We start from the raw sequence: 13,983 nt of genomic DNA on the forward strand, positions 1-13,983 counted from the left end.
AAATTAAGAGCTCTTCCTAACCATTTTCTACAGGATAGGATGAGTGGTACTTCTTGCCCCCAAGATTGTGTCTGCAGACACGTATGGCCCTAGCGAGCAGCAGATCTCATATGCCATCTTCACATCTCGCAGGGAGTGTGAAGTGAACACAGAGTTGCTTCGCTAAAACATGGTACTCAGGATGTTACTGAGTTGCCATGCTCTGTTGAAATGCTTCCGAGGCCGCGCCCTCACCTCGTGAGCATTCAGATAAAAAGATTTCAAATCTTTGTGCAAACACAATGAAGGAGCATTTTTTGAAAGAACTCCTTAACACTAAAGCCAGGGTGTTCTTCGATATGGGCAAGTCTGGTCTTTTTCGGAACACTGCAGATTGCCCGAATGACTTCGACTTTCTTGAGTTTTATGTAGATTAAAACTTGAGAGACCTGACAGGGCACAGGACTCTCTCTGGCTCCTGCCCACACTAACTTGTGTCCATCCTTGCTTCCAAGCTCCTGGCCCAAGGACAAAACGGGGTTTCCATTCTTAGGCCACCACGAAAGGCTTAGAGAGCACACCGCCTTGTGTTCTCTAAAGCCAAAACTTGTGACGATGGCTTAAAATCTCACTAACCCTCTTTGTCGTATCTAGGGTGGTTAGAAGAAGGTTCCATTCCTGATCACATGCAAGAAGTTAACAGGTAGGAGAGGTTCGAATGCTTTGACATCAAGAACTTCAGACTACGTCTAAGTTCCATATTGAAAGCTTCGATCTGGACATGCAGTCAGTCCGTCTGTACTAAGTCAAGTGACCGACCAGTTGACCAGTCAGACGAATCAAGGACAGCAAGGCTGTACCCTGAAGACCATAAGGCACTATTCTTCGCTGAAGGATGAGTGTCTGGACTGCCTGGCGATTCAATTCAAGCAAACTTGGGGGGCGTGTATCAACGCACCAACGTCGTCAGCGAATCAACTCTGACTCGAGCTTCTGGTGCAGGAGAAAGGAGCAAGGAGCAAAAGGGCGATTCAGTCCCGAAGGAAGAATGCCTGACAGTCCAACCTGGTCTCATGTTACACGATCATCGGGGTGTATAAACCGACTTCGTCAACAAGAAAACTCAGGGCTACTATATGTCGCCTGATCTCGCACGAGTGTCTGACTCCAAGAAAACAGGTGAGACAAAAAGTAGATGGTGAGCGAGTTTCGAGATTCCACAGAACTCAAAGATCGTGAAGGGCTTTGTTGTTTGACAGACGCAATCTCTGAGCCCAAAAGCCCGTCAACAACATATTTGCGTATTCTTTAATAGTTTGTGACTGCAGCTTATCCCATTCTTCAGACGGAAATGGAAGACGGTAATCTTATTCCTGTCAACATCTCGATAGTCCTGAACGTTGTCAGACTCAGAGCGGAGAGGTTATAGGTACCGGTTTCGAGTTAGAGTAGACTGACTCTCTCGGAAAAGGTCCTTGGAAAGTGAACTAGGAAGGATGTGACCTCTGTGAATCCAGGATCCTGAAGGCCAACATGGGGCGATCAGCGTCATTGTCGCTCCCTGTGACATCATAAATCTCATTACATTTCCTAAGCGATTGAAAAAGGGGGAAAAGAGACTAAACATCCATCCCCGTTTAATATCATAGGATGGCGTTTAATGGTACCGATCCCGGATCGAGGAAAAAAAGGGAGCAGAGAAGAAGAAGCCTCTCGTCCTCAACATATCGAAGAGAAGAATGAAAGGGCGTCCCTAAAGTCTCCACAACTCTCACTTACTTCTAAAGAAAGATTCCACTCGGACGTCAAAAGTTGCTGCCGGTCGATCGAGACGATTCGTACCGGACTTTTGCAATCCTGTAACGAACCTCTAGAGGATCGTTACATTCTACGCCTGTTGTTATAATAGGCTCTTTCTCGTAAACTCGAGCAGGGACCGAGAGAAGATACTTCTTAAGATATGAGAGAGCTGTGGAATATCAAGATTGATGTGGACCACTGGTTCCAAAACTCGTTTTCGAGGACTGGAGGGACGACCGAATTGCATTTACTTCTTTCAGATTAAGATCCAGGACATCTGAAACACTATCCAGATGTCCGGCACCTTCTTTCTATCATGACGCACTGAGAGATGTTCAGAATAATTCCTAGATCTTGAATAATATTTCAGTTTCCCGGTAGGAAAAAAAACTGCGGTCTGAATTGCAGTCTATTCGGGGAAACAAACTTCTTCAGGAAGGAAATGGTCCCCAGCAAGCTCATCCATTCCCTCACGAGTATGCTTACTTCCCTATAAGGCTGCGCTTTGCCTAAGCAGGAGAGCAATATAAAAGTGCAATGTTGCGGTAGACTCGTAGTTCTATACCGTGCGGTAACGCGCACCGAAAGGATTAAGAGAAAACTGTTGAACATAGTAAGGCAAAACGAATGCAACGTTTATTCATTCACGTAAGAAATCCCCTCAATCTTAGGCTAAAGTCCGTGATTGTAGGACAGAGATACAGTTAGTCAGTCAATCCCGCAGGAGAGACGTAACCGCCAGCACAGAGATACGGTTAGTCAGTCAATCCCGCAGGAGAGAGAGACGTAAACTACCGCGCATGACAGCACACGATCTGTTACTGGCTCGGTTGTAAACTTGGACAGTCAGACACAGCAGCAGCCAGCAGCTTACGAACGTCGTCTCTTAACTTTATGTCTGGGTTGCCAGCTACCCTATTCTACGAAGTGAATGGGTCCGTTATTTTTGAGCAAAAAGAGACTCTCAAGCTGGTATATTTAAGCGAAACAGAAAACGCTAAATATATAGATGCGTTTGTGTCGTCAGAACACTACCATACAACGGTAAAAGATAAATCGGAAACTCCTGGAAGGCTGCAGGGAGTAACGATTAATGTACCTTAAAATAATAGACAATAGACCTCTCAGTTGCCATCCGAAGAGGTAACTACAGCAAGCGTGTATGACTTTGAACCAACCAGTAGTAAAATAACGCAAGGCAAAATATTTATTATATCACAATAAAGTTTGTTCATACTTACCTGGCAGACATATATATAGCTGAATTCGGAAATACAGCTACATACATATCTGACAGGCAAGTTTCATGAACAAAACTTAGAGAATCGAAGCAGACAGCTCAAGCTTCTTATGTTATTGGACATAAGCGTCATTGACGTAGTCTACAAGTCTATTTCTTGTACGAGTCTGCGAATGACGAATGAGAGCTCTTCCGAATCTAGTCAATAAGAGCTTCTTCGCTTACGCAATATCAAGTTAAAAGAGATGTTTTGTCAATGAGAACTAACCCATTTACGGGACAAAGAGATATTTTGTCAATGAGGGGATACCCACTTACTTGACAAAACGATAGTATATTGTCAATGTGGGAAAGTCACTGAATTGACAAACGTAATCCAGGAAGTCGAGCATTTTATTTTTCCGATTCCCGTCTCAAACGAGAAAGGGCAAGAATCCTGTTAAGAGACAGGGCTTACGGCAGGTAGAACGACAATGTTCAATTCGGCAGCGTAGTCCCGACTAGAAACTAACAATCTATCATCTGAAAAACCCATTCAGATGGGCTAAAAAGCTTGCAAAATTATCCTGGGAAGAGAGGAGAAACTCTCCAACCAGCTTCCTCTCCCGTATCACAACTAATGCCTGCTAAAGCTTAAAATTTATTGGCAGTATGGCAAAGGTGGCAAGGAAGTCCTGTCTTGCGCTTTCCTGAAGAGCATCCTTTTGATGAATGCCTTTGCAAGAATCCTATTGAACGTCGCCGAGACGTCGAGCCTTTACATAACCCGTAACTGCCTTATCGCAAAGTCTTGACTGCGGTAGAGAAAACGAGATCTTCCTTGAGCTTTCCTTAACTCCATCCACCTTTGCGAAAAGCAATATAATATTGACAGAGACCTCGAATTCACGAAACCCGAGGTCTTGCTGGGTTTCGAAGACGAAGTTGTCTGTTCACTTTAAGCTTCCTCCGTAGCACTGATTACTTTTCACATTCTTGAGGCTCAAATCTTAAACAAGAGCTTGAAGTTGAAGAGTTCAACAGAAACGTTCAGCCAGGAGACAAACCTGGGGTGTGCGCTGGCGCGCGCTCGGACGTCCATTTGCGAGACGCTCGGCGTCCTGGCGCCCAAAAAAGCGCGGTCGGCGTCCACTGGCGATGGACGCTCGGCTTCCACTGGCGCGCGCCATGGCTCCATCCGAGCGTCCCGTTCAAGCCGAGCGTCAAAAGAAGCGTGCGGAAAAGCGTCACGCTCCTGACAGGCGTCAAAACAAGCGAGAGAAACTGCCTTCTTTTCATATTTCTCGGTGGAAAGACGTACACGTGATCAGGCGACGTTCGCCTTCTTACTTCTCACTGAAACGCATAACGAGAGAGTGAGGGGACGTGAAGCGTCCTCTTCTATAAAGCTTCTATTTAGAGGGCGCGAGTCCTTCGAGATTCGTGCACGTGCACGATCTTCCGCAGCCTGGAAACGTCAACAGGTCCTACCGAAGGGACGCCAGATCGATGTCCCCGGGTCCCAACCCTCCTTCGGCTTTCGACATGCCCTCTCCCTGGTCCTGGGAGTCCGACAGAGGTCCAGGCCTAGAGGCGTTATGGGGCGGATCTGACGTTCCCTCCTGACGAGAGAGAGGACATGAAGCGTCCTCTTCTCTAAAGCTTCTTAGAGGGCGCGAGTCCTTCCGAGAGCTCCAACCCTTCGCGCGGGGAGGACGCCTTGGAGGAGCGAGAAGCAATCCTTCAGGATTCGCACGTGCACGAACTTTGGCAGTCTGGGGATTTTCATCAGAAACTGCCAAAGGCACGCCAGATCGGTGGGGGTTCCTCGTAACCCTCCTTCGGCTTTCGACATGCCCTCTCCCTGTGGTCCTGGGAGTCCGACAGAGGTCTAGACCTAGAGGCGTTATAAAGGCCGATCTGACGCACCCTCCACTACACAAGGGGCACTGTCACTGCACTTAGCCACTTCACTATTGCTCTCTAAAGCAAGCACTTTCGATTCTAAGTTACGAATCGAAAAAGTATATAGAAAAGAAAAGGGCAATAACCTCTACAGACACTGTTTTAGGGCCCGAAGGCAACATTACAGGGTTAGGAGTACAATAACAGAAGTAGCACTCTCACAACAATGAAGGAGAGCGATCACCTCTCGCAGTCATATTCATAACCCCGTAGGCCATACTATAGGTTAGGCAAAATAAAGTCTACAGGAAGGTTAGCAGGTTCACTACCCTGACTTTTGTTTACTGATTAATTGCGTACATACGAATCATACTTTTTCCTTACGGAATAGACATGTTTACTGATTAATTGCGTACATACGAATCATACGTCTTCCTTACGGAATAGACAAAGTCTCACACTCCTTACATGACAAATCTCAACAAAGAAGCAGACCCAAACCCCTCGTGCCTACCAAGTGCGGATCTACCGAAGCTTTCGGTAGCCACTCCCTATCTTTGCAGACAACCCCTCTGAAACTAGCCTAACTAGATTCAGATATCTTATGCAAAAATGAATCAAATTCAAATCAATTTAAGATAGCATATGCCTAGCCACAAATCCAAGTAAATAAATCAAAAGACAATTAGGATACTTAGCGGCAATGAAGTTTCCAAAATCCTAAGACGGAGGTACTGAAAACAGGTGTTTTCAGCACCGGCGACAGAAAAATTATGAATAGAAAATGGGAATGGTTCCTGATACCCGCCTCCCAGCGGCGGGAATGGGTACTAACCACCTGGCCGACCACTGCGTGTGTCGGAAGTTTTTTAAATTCTGTCGGACTTCAGAAAATACAGCTATATATATATCTGACAGGTAAGTTTCATGAACAAAAGATAGTTTTCTTAGCAACATCTCTCAGAGAGGATTTCTCTAAAGGCTCGAATTTGCTAGAGGTTAAATACTTCAAGACCACATCGATGTTCCAAGCAGGTGGCCTGCATTGGGGTTGTTTCTTGGTACCAAATGACCTAATCAGATCTCTAAGGTCTAAGTTATTCGAGATGTCTAGATCTCTGTGTCTAAACACTGAGGTTAGCATACTTTTATAACCTTTGATTGTCGAAACTGACAAACCCAATTCCTTCCTCAAGTATAGAAGGAAATCTGCGATTTGGGTCACAGAGGTACTGGATGAAGACACTTTCCTGTCCTTACACCACTTCCGGAAATTCTCCCACTTCGACTGATATACTGTGATTGTGGAGGTTCTTCTGGCTCTAGCCACTGCACTGGCCACCTCTCTAGAATATCCCCTCGCTCTGACAAGACTTTCGATAGTCTGAACGCAGTCAGACCCAGAGCGAGGGTATTCTTGTGAAACCTGTCGAAGTGGGGTTGTCTGAGTAAATCTACTCTTCGAGGAAGAGTCCTTGCGTATCTATTGTCCATTCCAGTACCTCTGTGAACCAACTTTGGGCCGGCCAAACGGGGGTATTAAGGTCATCCTCGTTCCTTGGCTCTCCCTGAACTTCTTCATAAACTTTCCCCAGTACCTTGAACGGAGGAAAAGTGTACACATCTAAGTTTGTCCAATCCATCAGGAATGCGTCGACCGCCACTGCTTCCTGATCTGGAACCGGAGAGCAATAGGTTGGTAACCTTTTTGTTCTGGCTGTCGCAAACAGATCTACTACCGGACGGCACAACTTCCACAGGCTCTGGCAAACCTCCATGTGCAACGTCCACTCCGTCGAGAGAAGTTGTTCTCTTCTGCTCAACAGGCCCGCACTCACATTTTTCTCTCCTTGTATAAACCTGGTGAGCAGCACGACGCTTTCCTCTTCCGCCCAAAGCAGAACTTCCTTTGCAGCTTGTAAAGGGGAAAAGAATGAGTCCCTCCTTGTTTGCGGATGTATGCCAGAGCCGTGGTGTTGTCCGAGTTGATCTGCACTGTCTTGTCTCGAATCAACTCTCTGAAGTGCTTCAAGGCCAAAAAAATTGCCATCAGTTCTTCCTGTTTATGTGCCAACTTGTTTCTTCCTTGCTCCAAAGTCCCGACACCTCTTGAGGGCCTAATGTCGCTCCCAACCCGCATCCGACGCGTCGGAATACAAGATGAGGTCTGGGCTCTTCTGCTGAAGCGACATCCCTCTTGCTAACCTGCCTGGAGTTAGCCACCACTTTAATTCCTCCTTCACTTCGCCAGGAATTAGAAACTGGAAGGAATCCGGTTGCAATTTTCTTGGCCATGAATCCTTCAGGAAAAACTGTAGAGGTCTCATGTGCAGCATTCTTCCTAAAGAAATGAACCTCTCTAGCGAAGAGAGTGTGCCAGTAGACTCATCCACTCTCTTGCTGAGCATCGGTCTTTCTTTAGAAAGTCCTGCACCTTCCGAATGCATAGGCTTGCCTTTCGGGGGACGGAAAGCCCGAAAAGTCACTGACGATATCTGAATCCCCGAATAAACTATCTGTTGTTGGGGATTCAATTGAGACTTTCCCATGTTTACCACAAGACCTAGGTCTTTTGCTAAGTTCAATGTTTGATTCAAGTCCTCCAGACATTGACTTCTTGATTGGGATCTTATCAACCAGTCGTCCAGATAAAAAGACACTATGATCCCTCTTAAATGCAACCATCTCGCCACTTGGACATCATCCTCGTGAACACTTGGGGGACTGTGCAAAGGCCGAAGCACAGGCCTTGAAACTGAAAGACCCTGTCCTGAATCACAAACCTTAAATACTTCCTGCTTCCTGGATGAATCGGAATATGAAAGTATGCGTCTTGTAAGTCCAGGGTCACCATCCAGTCCCCTGGACTGAATCGTTCGTCTCCATAGTGAACTTGGTCTTTTCTACGAAAAGATTTCAGTTGACTTACATCCAGAACTGGCCTCCAACCTCCCGAGGACTTTGCAACAGGAACAACCGGTTGTAAAATCCCGGAGATTCGTGATCCAGAACAGGCTCTATGGCTCCTTTCTCTAGCATGGAAGCTACTTGCTCCCACAGAGCCGCTTTCTTCACTAAATCGTTGTAATTTGCCCCGAGGGCTCTGGAGATGTTGCGAGAGGAGGTCTCTTCAAGAAAGGAATCTTGTACCCTTCCCGAGCTACGTTGACAGCCCAGGGATCTGCCTTCATGTTCTGCCAAACTTCCCAAAAACCTTGAAGTCTGGCTCCCACTGTCGTCTGGAGGACTGATATCTCATTCTTTAGAGGTGGTCTTGGCTCCTCTTTTAGTGGGTACTCTCTTACCCCTAAAGGCGGGTCGAGCGAATGTTCTGCCTCGAAAGGGCTGTTGCGAAGGCCTAGTTTCCTTTGGAGTTTTCTTAACCAACTTGGATGGTAATAACTTCTTAACTGAAGACGAGAGAAGATCTTGAGTGGCCTTCTGAGAAAGGGAGAGAAGCTATATCCCTAATCACCTCTGAAGGAAACAGCTGTTTCGAAAGGGGAGAGAACAGCAACTCCGATTTCTGAGAGTTTAAAAACCCCTTTTGAAGCGAAAGAACACAACAGCGATCTCTTCTTTAGTACTCCTGCTGTGAACAAAGAAGCCAGTTCATTCGTTCCGTCTCTCAGAGCCTTGTCCATGCAGGACATAATGCTCTTAGCTGCTTCTATATCCTGCGAATCTTACTTCTTCTAGGGAGTTCGCCAGTGCTCCCAAAGACCAATCTTGGAAATTGAAGACTTCGAAAGTCCTAAAAATCCCTTTAAAAAGATGGTCAAACTCGGACGAAGTCCACCAGACCTTAGCAGACTGTAACGCCTGTCTGCGTGAGCTGTCTACTATACTGGAGAAGTCCCCCTGGGAGGAGGCAGGTACTCCCAGGCCTAGACTTTCTCCAGTAGCGTACCATACTCCTGACTTCGATGCTAACTTAGCTGGTGGAAAAGCAAAAGAGATATTTTCCCGCTTCTTTCTTATCCTTCATCCAGTCATTCACACGTTGAAGGCCTTCTTCGCCGAAATTGACAGAGATCTTAAGGAAAGAGGACTTGTTTGGAGTCCTAGTCTTGGAAAACTGCAATAAGGGAGATAAAGGAGCTGTCGGTTTGAATTCCCCTTCAAAAATAGAAAGAAGACGTGAAGTCAGAATCTTGTAATCTGAAGAAGGTTCCGTATTCTTTTCCTCAACTAATTCCAATTCCTCTTCTGCTGAAGAAATGTCTTGCAATCACTGTCGTGTTGACGCTTCGCTGACGGAATAACGTCCTGCCGCCTGCGTCCTGCGGAAACTAACGAAGAATCGGCGTCCTGCCGCCTCTCGGTGTCCTGCCGCCTGTGTCCATCGTAGACACATCTGACTTCGTGTCGCCTGCGTCTTGCGTCCACAATTGATCCCGAGTCCTGACGTTTGCGTCCTGCTTCTTCCGAAAACCATTTTCTTCTTCCTGCGTTCTGCGTCCTGAATAACCAAGCGATCGCCTGTCCTCGTAGCGCCAGTGCGTCCTGCGTCCTCTGCGAAGAAAACGCGTCCTTGTCTTCCTCTTAGAAGACTTAACGGGATGGAAATCGTCCTTCCGCCTCGAAGATGCCTGCACAGGCGCATCCCAAGACTTCACAAGAACTGCCAGCCTTAGACTGCATTTCCCTTAAGAAACCCTTCGTACTATCTTCCTGAATGGCAGAGGACGAAGGAGGAGGATTACGAGCAGGACTGCGACATAACGAGAGCGATCTTGTACTCTACCCGACAGAGAGAGACGAGGGGAAGACAAACAAGAAGATGGAGGAGAGTCTCTCATCGAAATCCAAGGACGAGAAGGCCGTACTAAGTCCTCTTTAGCACGAAAAATCCTCTTCCTCTTGATCGGAACTGCGTCCCCGTCTTCCGAGGAGGACAACACCTCAGGACTACTCCAAGCCCTCACGATCTTGAGCATGTCTCTCGAGAGCGGTCGATGTCCTGAAAGTCCCTCGAGGGGGCGAGACACAACTGCATACCGACGTTTCCCGCTCGGAAGTCGAACCATCCGAGGACGCACACTTCCCAGTTACGCTTTTATCTGCAGCGAACTGCAACAGCCTGGGAACTTTGCAACAGGACTGTTCAAAGGGACGCCTGACCGCGACAAAACCTCTCTCGCCTCCCTTCGACTGTCGACATGCCTTCTCCCTTGGGTCTGGGAGCTTGACAGAGGTCTAGGTCTAGGAGCACGAGAGAGACGATCAGACGCCCCCTCCACTACACTTTCACTGACATCAAAAGCACTAACTTTATCCGTAAGTCGCTGTATCTGGTCGCCCATGGACGCAAGGGCAGCGAACACCTTCACAATCTGTGTATCGTTTCGCCTCCTCCGATACAGCAGCGGGCGCAGGAGATACCTGGGGAGAAGGAACTACCAATTCTACGTTAGAAGGAGCTGGAGAGGAAATACATTCACTCCTTTTGCTAGAAGAATTCGACTTCTACTACGAGAAACAGATCTCCTTACACGATCTTTCTCAAGCCTTTCAACATATTTCATAAGTATCTTCCATTCCTTCTCTGATAAATTCTCACATTCAAAACCACCTATTCTCCCAAGTACACACATTCTCTCTACACTTCTTACAAATGGTATGAGGGTCGACCGAAGCTTCGGCAACCTTACCTTACACCCCTCTTTTACACAAACTCTAAACATACTTCCAGTATCAGACATCTTTAAAGAACAATCCAAAGCGAATGCCAAGCTAACGTTTCCGAGTACAATACCAAAGATCCATGAAAAGTCAGCAACGAGAATGAAAATCCTAGCAGGGAACCACCAACAATGTTGCCGGTTCGGCTGGCAGAGAAAATCTGGCCCAATTGGGAACGGTTCCTAGCGCTAGCGCCACGGTAACGGGGTGGTGGTTGCCTGAACTACTAATAGGTTACTAGCGTTTGCCGCGAGTTTTGAAAATTTCTGCCAGGTGGAACAGAGAATATAGCTATATATATACCTGCCAGGTAAGTGTCATACATTAAAATGCACATTTAGGATCGTGAAATTTTTTTCATCTCCATAACTCGAGCAGTTTTCACATTAAACAGGCTTGGGATCATGCAACTCAATTATTTTAATGTTCAATGGTAAGGTTTGTTTATTAAACTTGATTTTTGCTATCTACGATATCAGTTTTATCATCATTTCTTCCTTTTAGCAGCAAAGTAGAATATGTTTACTGGATGGTTAACCTTCATTTATATTTTTTCAGTAAAACTACTGTAACTTGAATGATGTTCATTGTCTATGTGTTTTGTAAGACTGACTAATGGACTGTAGTGTCTACTCACCAATCACTTTCAGTTATCTGTCTCAAAGGCATTTTATTGGCAATCTTGTTAACAAAACAAAAAAATGTTAGTTTGTTTTGAAAACAAAGAACGTTGACCATGATTCTCAAAATGGGAGTTAAATGAATCCGGATTATGACAGGTACCCTACTTGTTCATACTTTCATAAACCTATTTTCAATAGGCTTTAATGCACTAGTGTGACATAATTATTTGATAAGAAGGAGTACTCATAATTTTCCATTTTTAAGCAGCAGTTGTCAACATTTGCAATAAATATTTTTCTCAATTATGTCAGCTGCTCAAATTCTACAGGTAAAGCGACATGTCATTCAACCTCACCCTCATTCACGTCCTAAAAGTGAGTGACCAGATGTGTTTTCAAGGATGCATAGGGGTCAACATCTGACAGGGCATAAAAAATAAAAACCTGGCTACTTTAGTTTGGAACAGTTACTTAGGGTCTAGTTATTTTTTAGTGACTCTCAGAATACCCTCTTAGTGGAAAGAGTGATGGGGTCTTGGGGTTCTATAGTGTAAAAATAACAGCTACACTACAGTATAATTTAAAAAACTATGTATTGAGAAATGAAAATAAGATATAAAAACAAAAAACTGAAAACAATTACAAAAGGTGAAAACATTTATATACATACTATGAATATGCACTTGTACAAAGGAATTATTTACAAGAGAAAATTGTATAATATAAAATGTAATCAAATGAAATTTGAACAAATTTCATATTCCTACATACAGAAGACTTTATGTAAAACCAAAACAAATACCTAATTGCTTGAAGTCTGACTTCTTTTGTTTCTTGGCAACCTTTAAAGGCTCAGTCTGACTAGAAAACAGATCTCTTTCAGAAATGACATCTTCTCCCCCACCTGAAATTACAAAATGCCAAATAATTTATGATAACTGACACAATGTGCAGGAAACAAATGCTTACACTATTTCACTTTGAACACTGTAAAACTGCCACAGTCAAACTACCTGATAATACCTTGACCTGCTCAAACTGACTGTTAACGACAAACAGCTAAAATATGCTATAAATCTACATGCATTTGATGGAAATAAAACACAACTTCCTATGTAACTTCTGAAATCATGAAATTCTACTATACAATAACAACTTCTGGTTATCTCCCACTGATTTTTGTGTGATACTTGACAAAAGCCCAAAATGTGCCCAACAAAAGTGTAGCAAAATAAAAATAAAAAAATCCAACATGCAAATAGATATATAGTCTCAGCACATGATATGTTCTCGAATCCTTACAAAACACAACAGAGAGTACATTCAACTTTCCTCTATACTAAGCTTTTATGATTTTTTAGCACCTACCAAACTTTATCCTGCATGGATCCTCTTCTCTAGGAGACTTAGAACCCAAGCCCAATTCCTCATTACTACCAGCCTTCTCACTACCCGTTATCTGACACTGACTATCTGCTACATTCATTGACCTGAAATTATACACCAATTAGATGAGACAGTTTGACATAAATACATGCTAATCTGCTTTCAAATTTCTTACTTGCCAAATCTGAAAAAATTTTGATTACTGGATAATTCTTTTGACACAAGGGTTGGAAGTGGTGTAATCATAAGCACATCTTTGTCAATCTAACACTTACATAAGAACACTGCAGGCACTTCATCCCTATGAAGTGCAGTATGTGTAGAGCAATATCTTACATTCTGCATGACTCATAATGGCTCCAGAGATTATGGGAAAAAGTTACTTTAGAGAAGGATCACTATGGAAACAATTGGCTTAAAGGATGCGTTTTTCTCTACCAAACAACACAAGCGATTAGAAATATCTTCCTTACACAACATTTACATGGGACAACCTACCTTCACTGGAATCACTTGATGGTTCATGACTGCTTTGCCTCCTCCTCTTTCATACTATCTTTGGTCCTTTTTCTTAGATCATTGTCGTCATCATCACCATTTCCTTCATCCCCGCTTTCATCCCCTCCACCTCCATCCCTCCCACCAGGTTTAGATCCTCCTCCTCCTCTGTCATCAATATTTTTTTCTTCTCGTTTTGTACCTTCATTTAAATCTTTTTTGTCCTTACTAGACGTTTTGTCTCCACTTCCTCCAGATACCGTTCTTATGCCAGATGCCTCTGAAATTTGAGGGTAAAATGAATCATTCACAACACAAAAACCTTACTTGATATTCTAGGTCCACAAAAACTCATACATGACTTGCATTTTATAGTAATAAGAAGCAAATATGAAAGGTCAACTTAATAGAAGTTAATTTTTCTATATTGATAAAATCTTATAAATAAAGCTAACAACACCTGGAAAATATTCTGAACCTTTCCTACAAGAGTTCTCAGTTTTCTGTGATTCAACTGTTTCCTTGTCTGCTTCTAGTGGAAATATTATGGTCCCTCTCTCGTTTTTCACTTATTAATCTGTCTACAATTCTAACTAATCTTCATCTTCCTAATCTAGCATTTTTCATCCTAAGCCTTCCCTACATTTTCTAAATGTTTCTTGGCAGTACCCCACTAACACACCCAACTGCACTGCTTTCTGCCTTTTAATTCATTGTATGACCTAAAGCATTAAGTATTTTAAGTGGAAGGAAGTGAGACTCCATTTGGGATAAGTGAAGTGTCTGAGGCATTATTGATGAAGCTTCTGTGAGGATGAAAAATGCAATTTGAAGAAATGGTTTTTTTTTTCCATCACAGGAGTATCATCCTTGATTATAACTAAAGGA

General features: G+C 44.1%; 1 protein-coding gene across 1 annotated transcript in view; it reads right to left on the reverse strand.

Moving 5' to 3' along the window:
- Window positions 1-13,224, reverse strand: part of LOC135227042 (TP53-binding protein 1-like) — a 125,132-nt gene extending 111,908 nt beyond the window's left edge. The window contains exons 1-3 of the mRNA XM_064266835.1: window positions 13,095-13,224; window positions 12,580-12,701; window positions 12,014-12,115 (exon numbers count right to left, since the gene is read on the reverse strand). Of these exons, the coding sequence (XP_064122905.1) occupies window positions 12,014-12,115; window positions 12,580-12,697 (220 nt within the window). The 5' untranslated portion in view covers window positions 12,698-12,701; window positions 13,095-13,224. The remainder of the gene's footprint in view (window positions 1-12,013; window positions 12,116-12,579; window positions 12,702-13,094) is intronic.
- Between the last annotated feature and the right edge of the window lie 759 nt (window positions 13,225-13,983).

Source organism: Macrobrachium nipponense, chromosome 15 (assembly GCF_015104395.2).
Source record: "Macrobrachium nipponense isolate FS-2020 chromosome 15, ASM1510439v2, whole genome shotgun sequence".
Lineage (NCBI taxonomy): Eukaryota > Metazoa > Arthropoda > Malacostraca > Decapoda > Palaemonidae > Macrobrachium > Macrobrachium nipponense.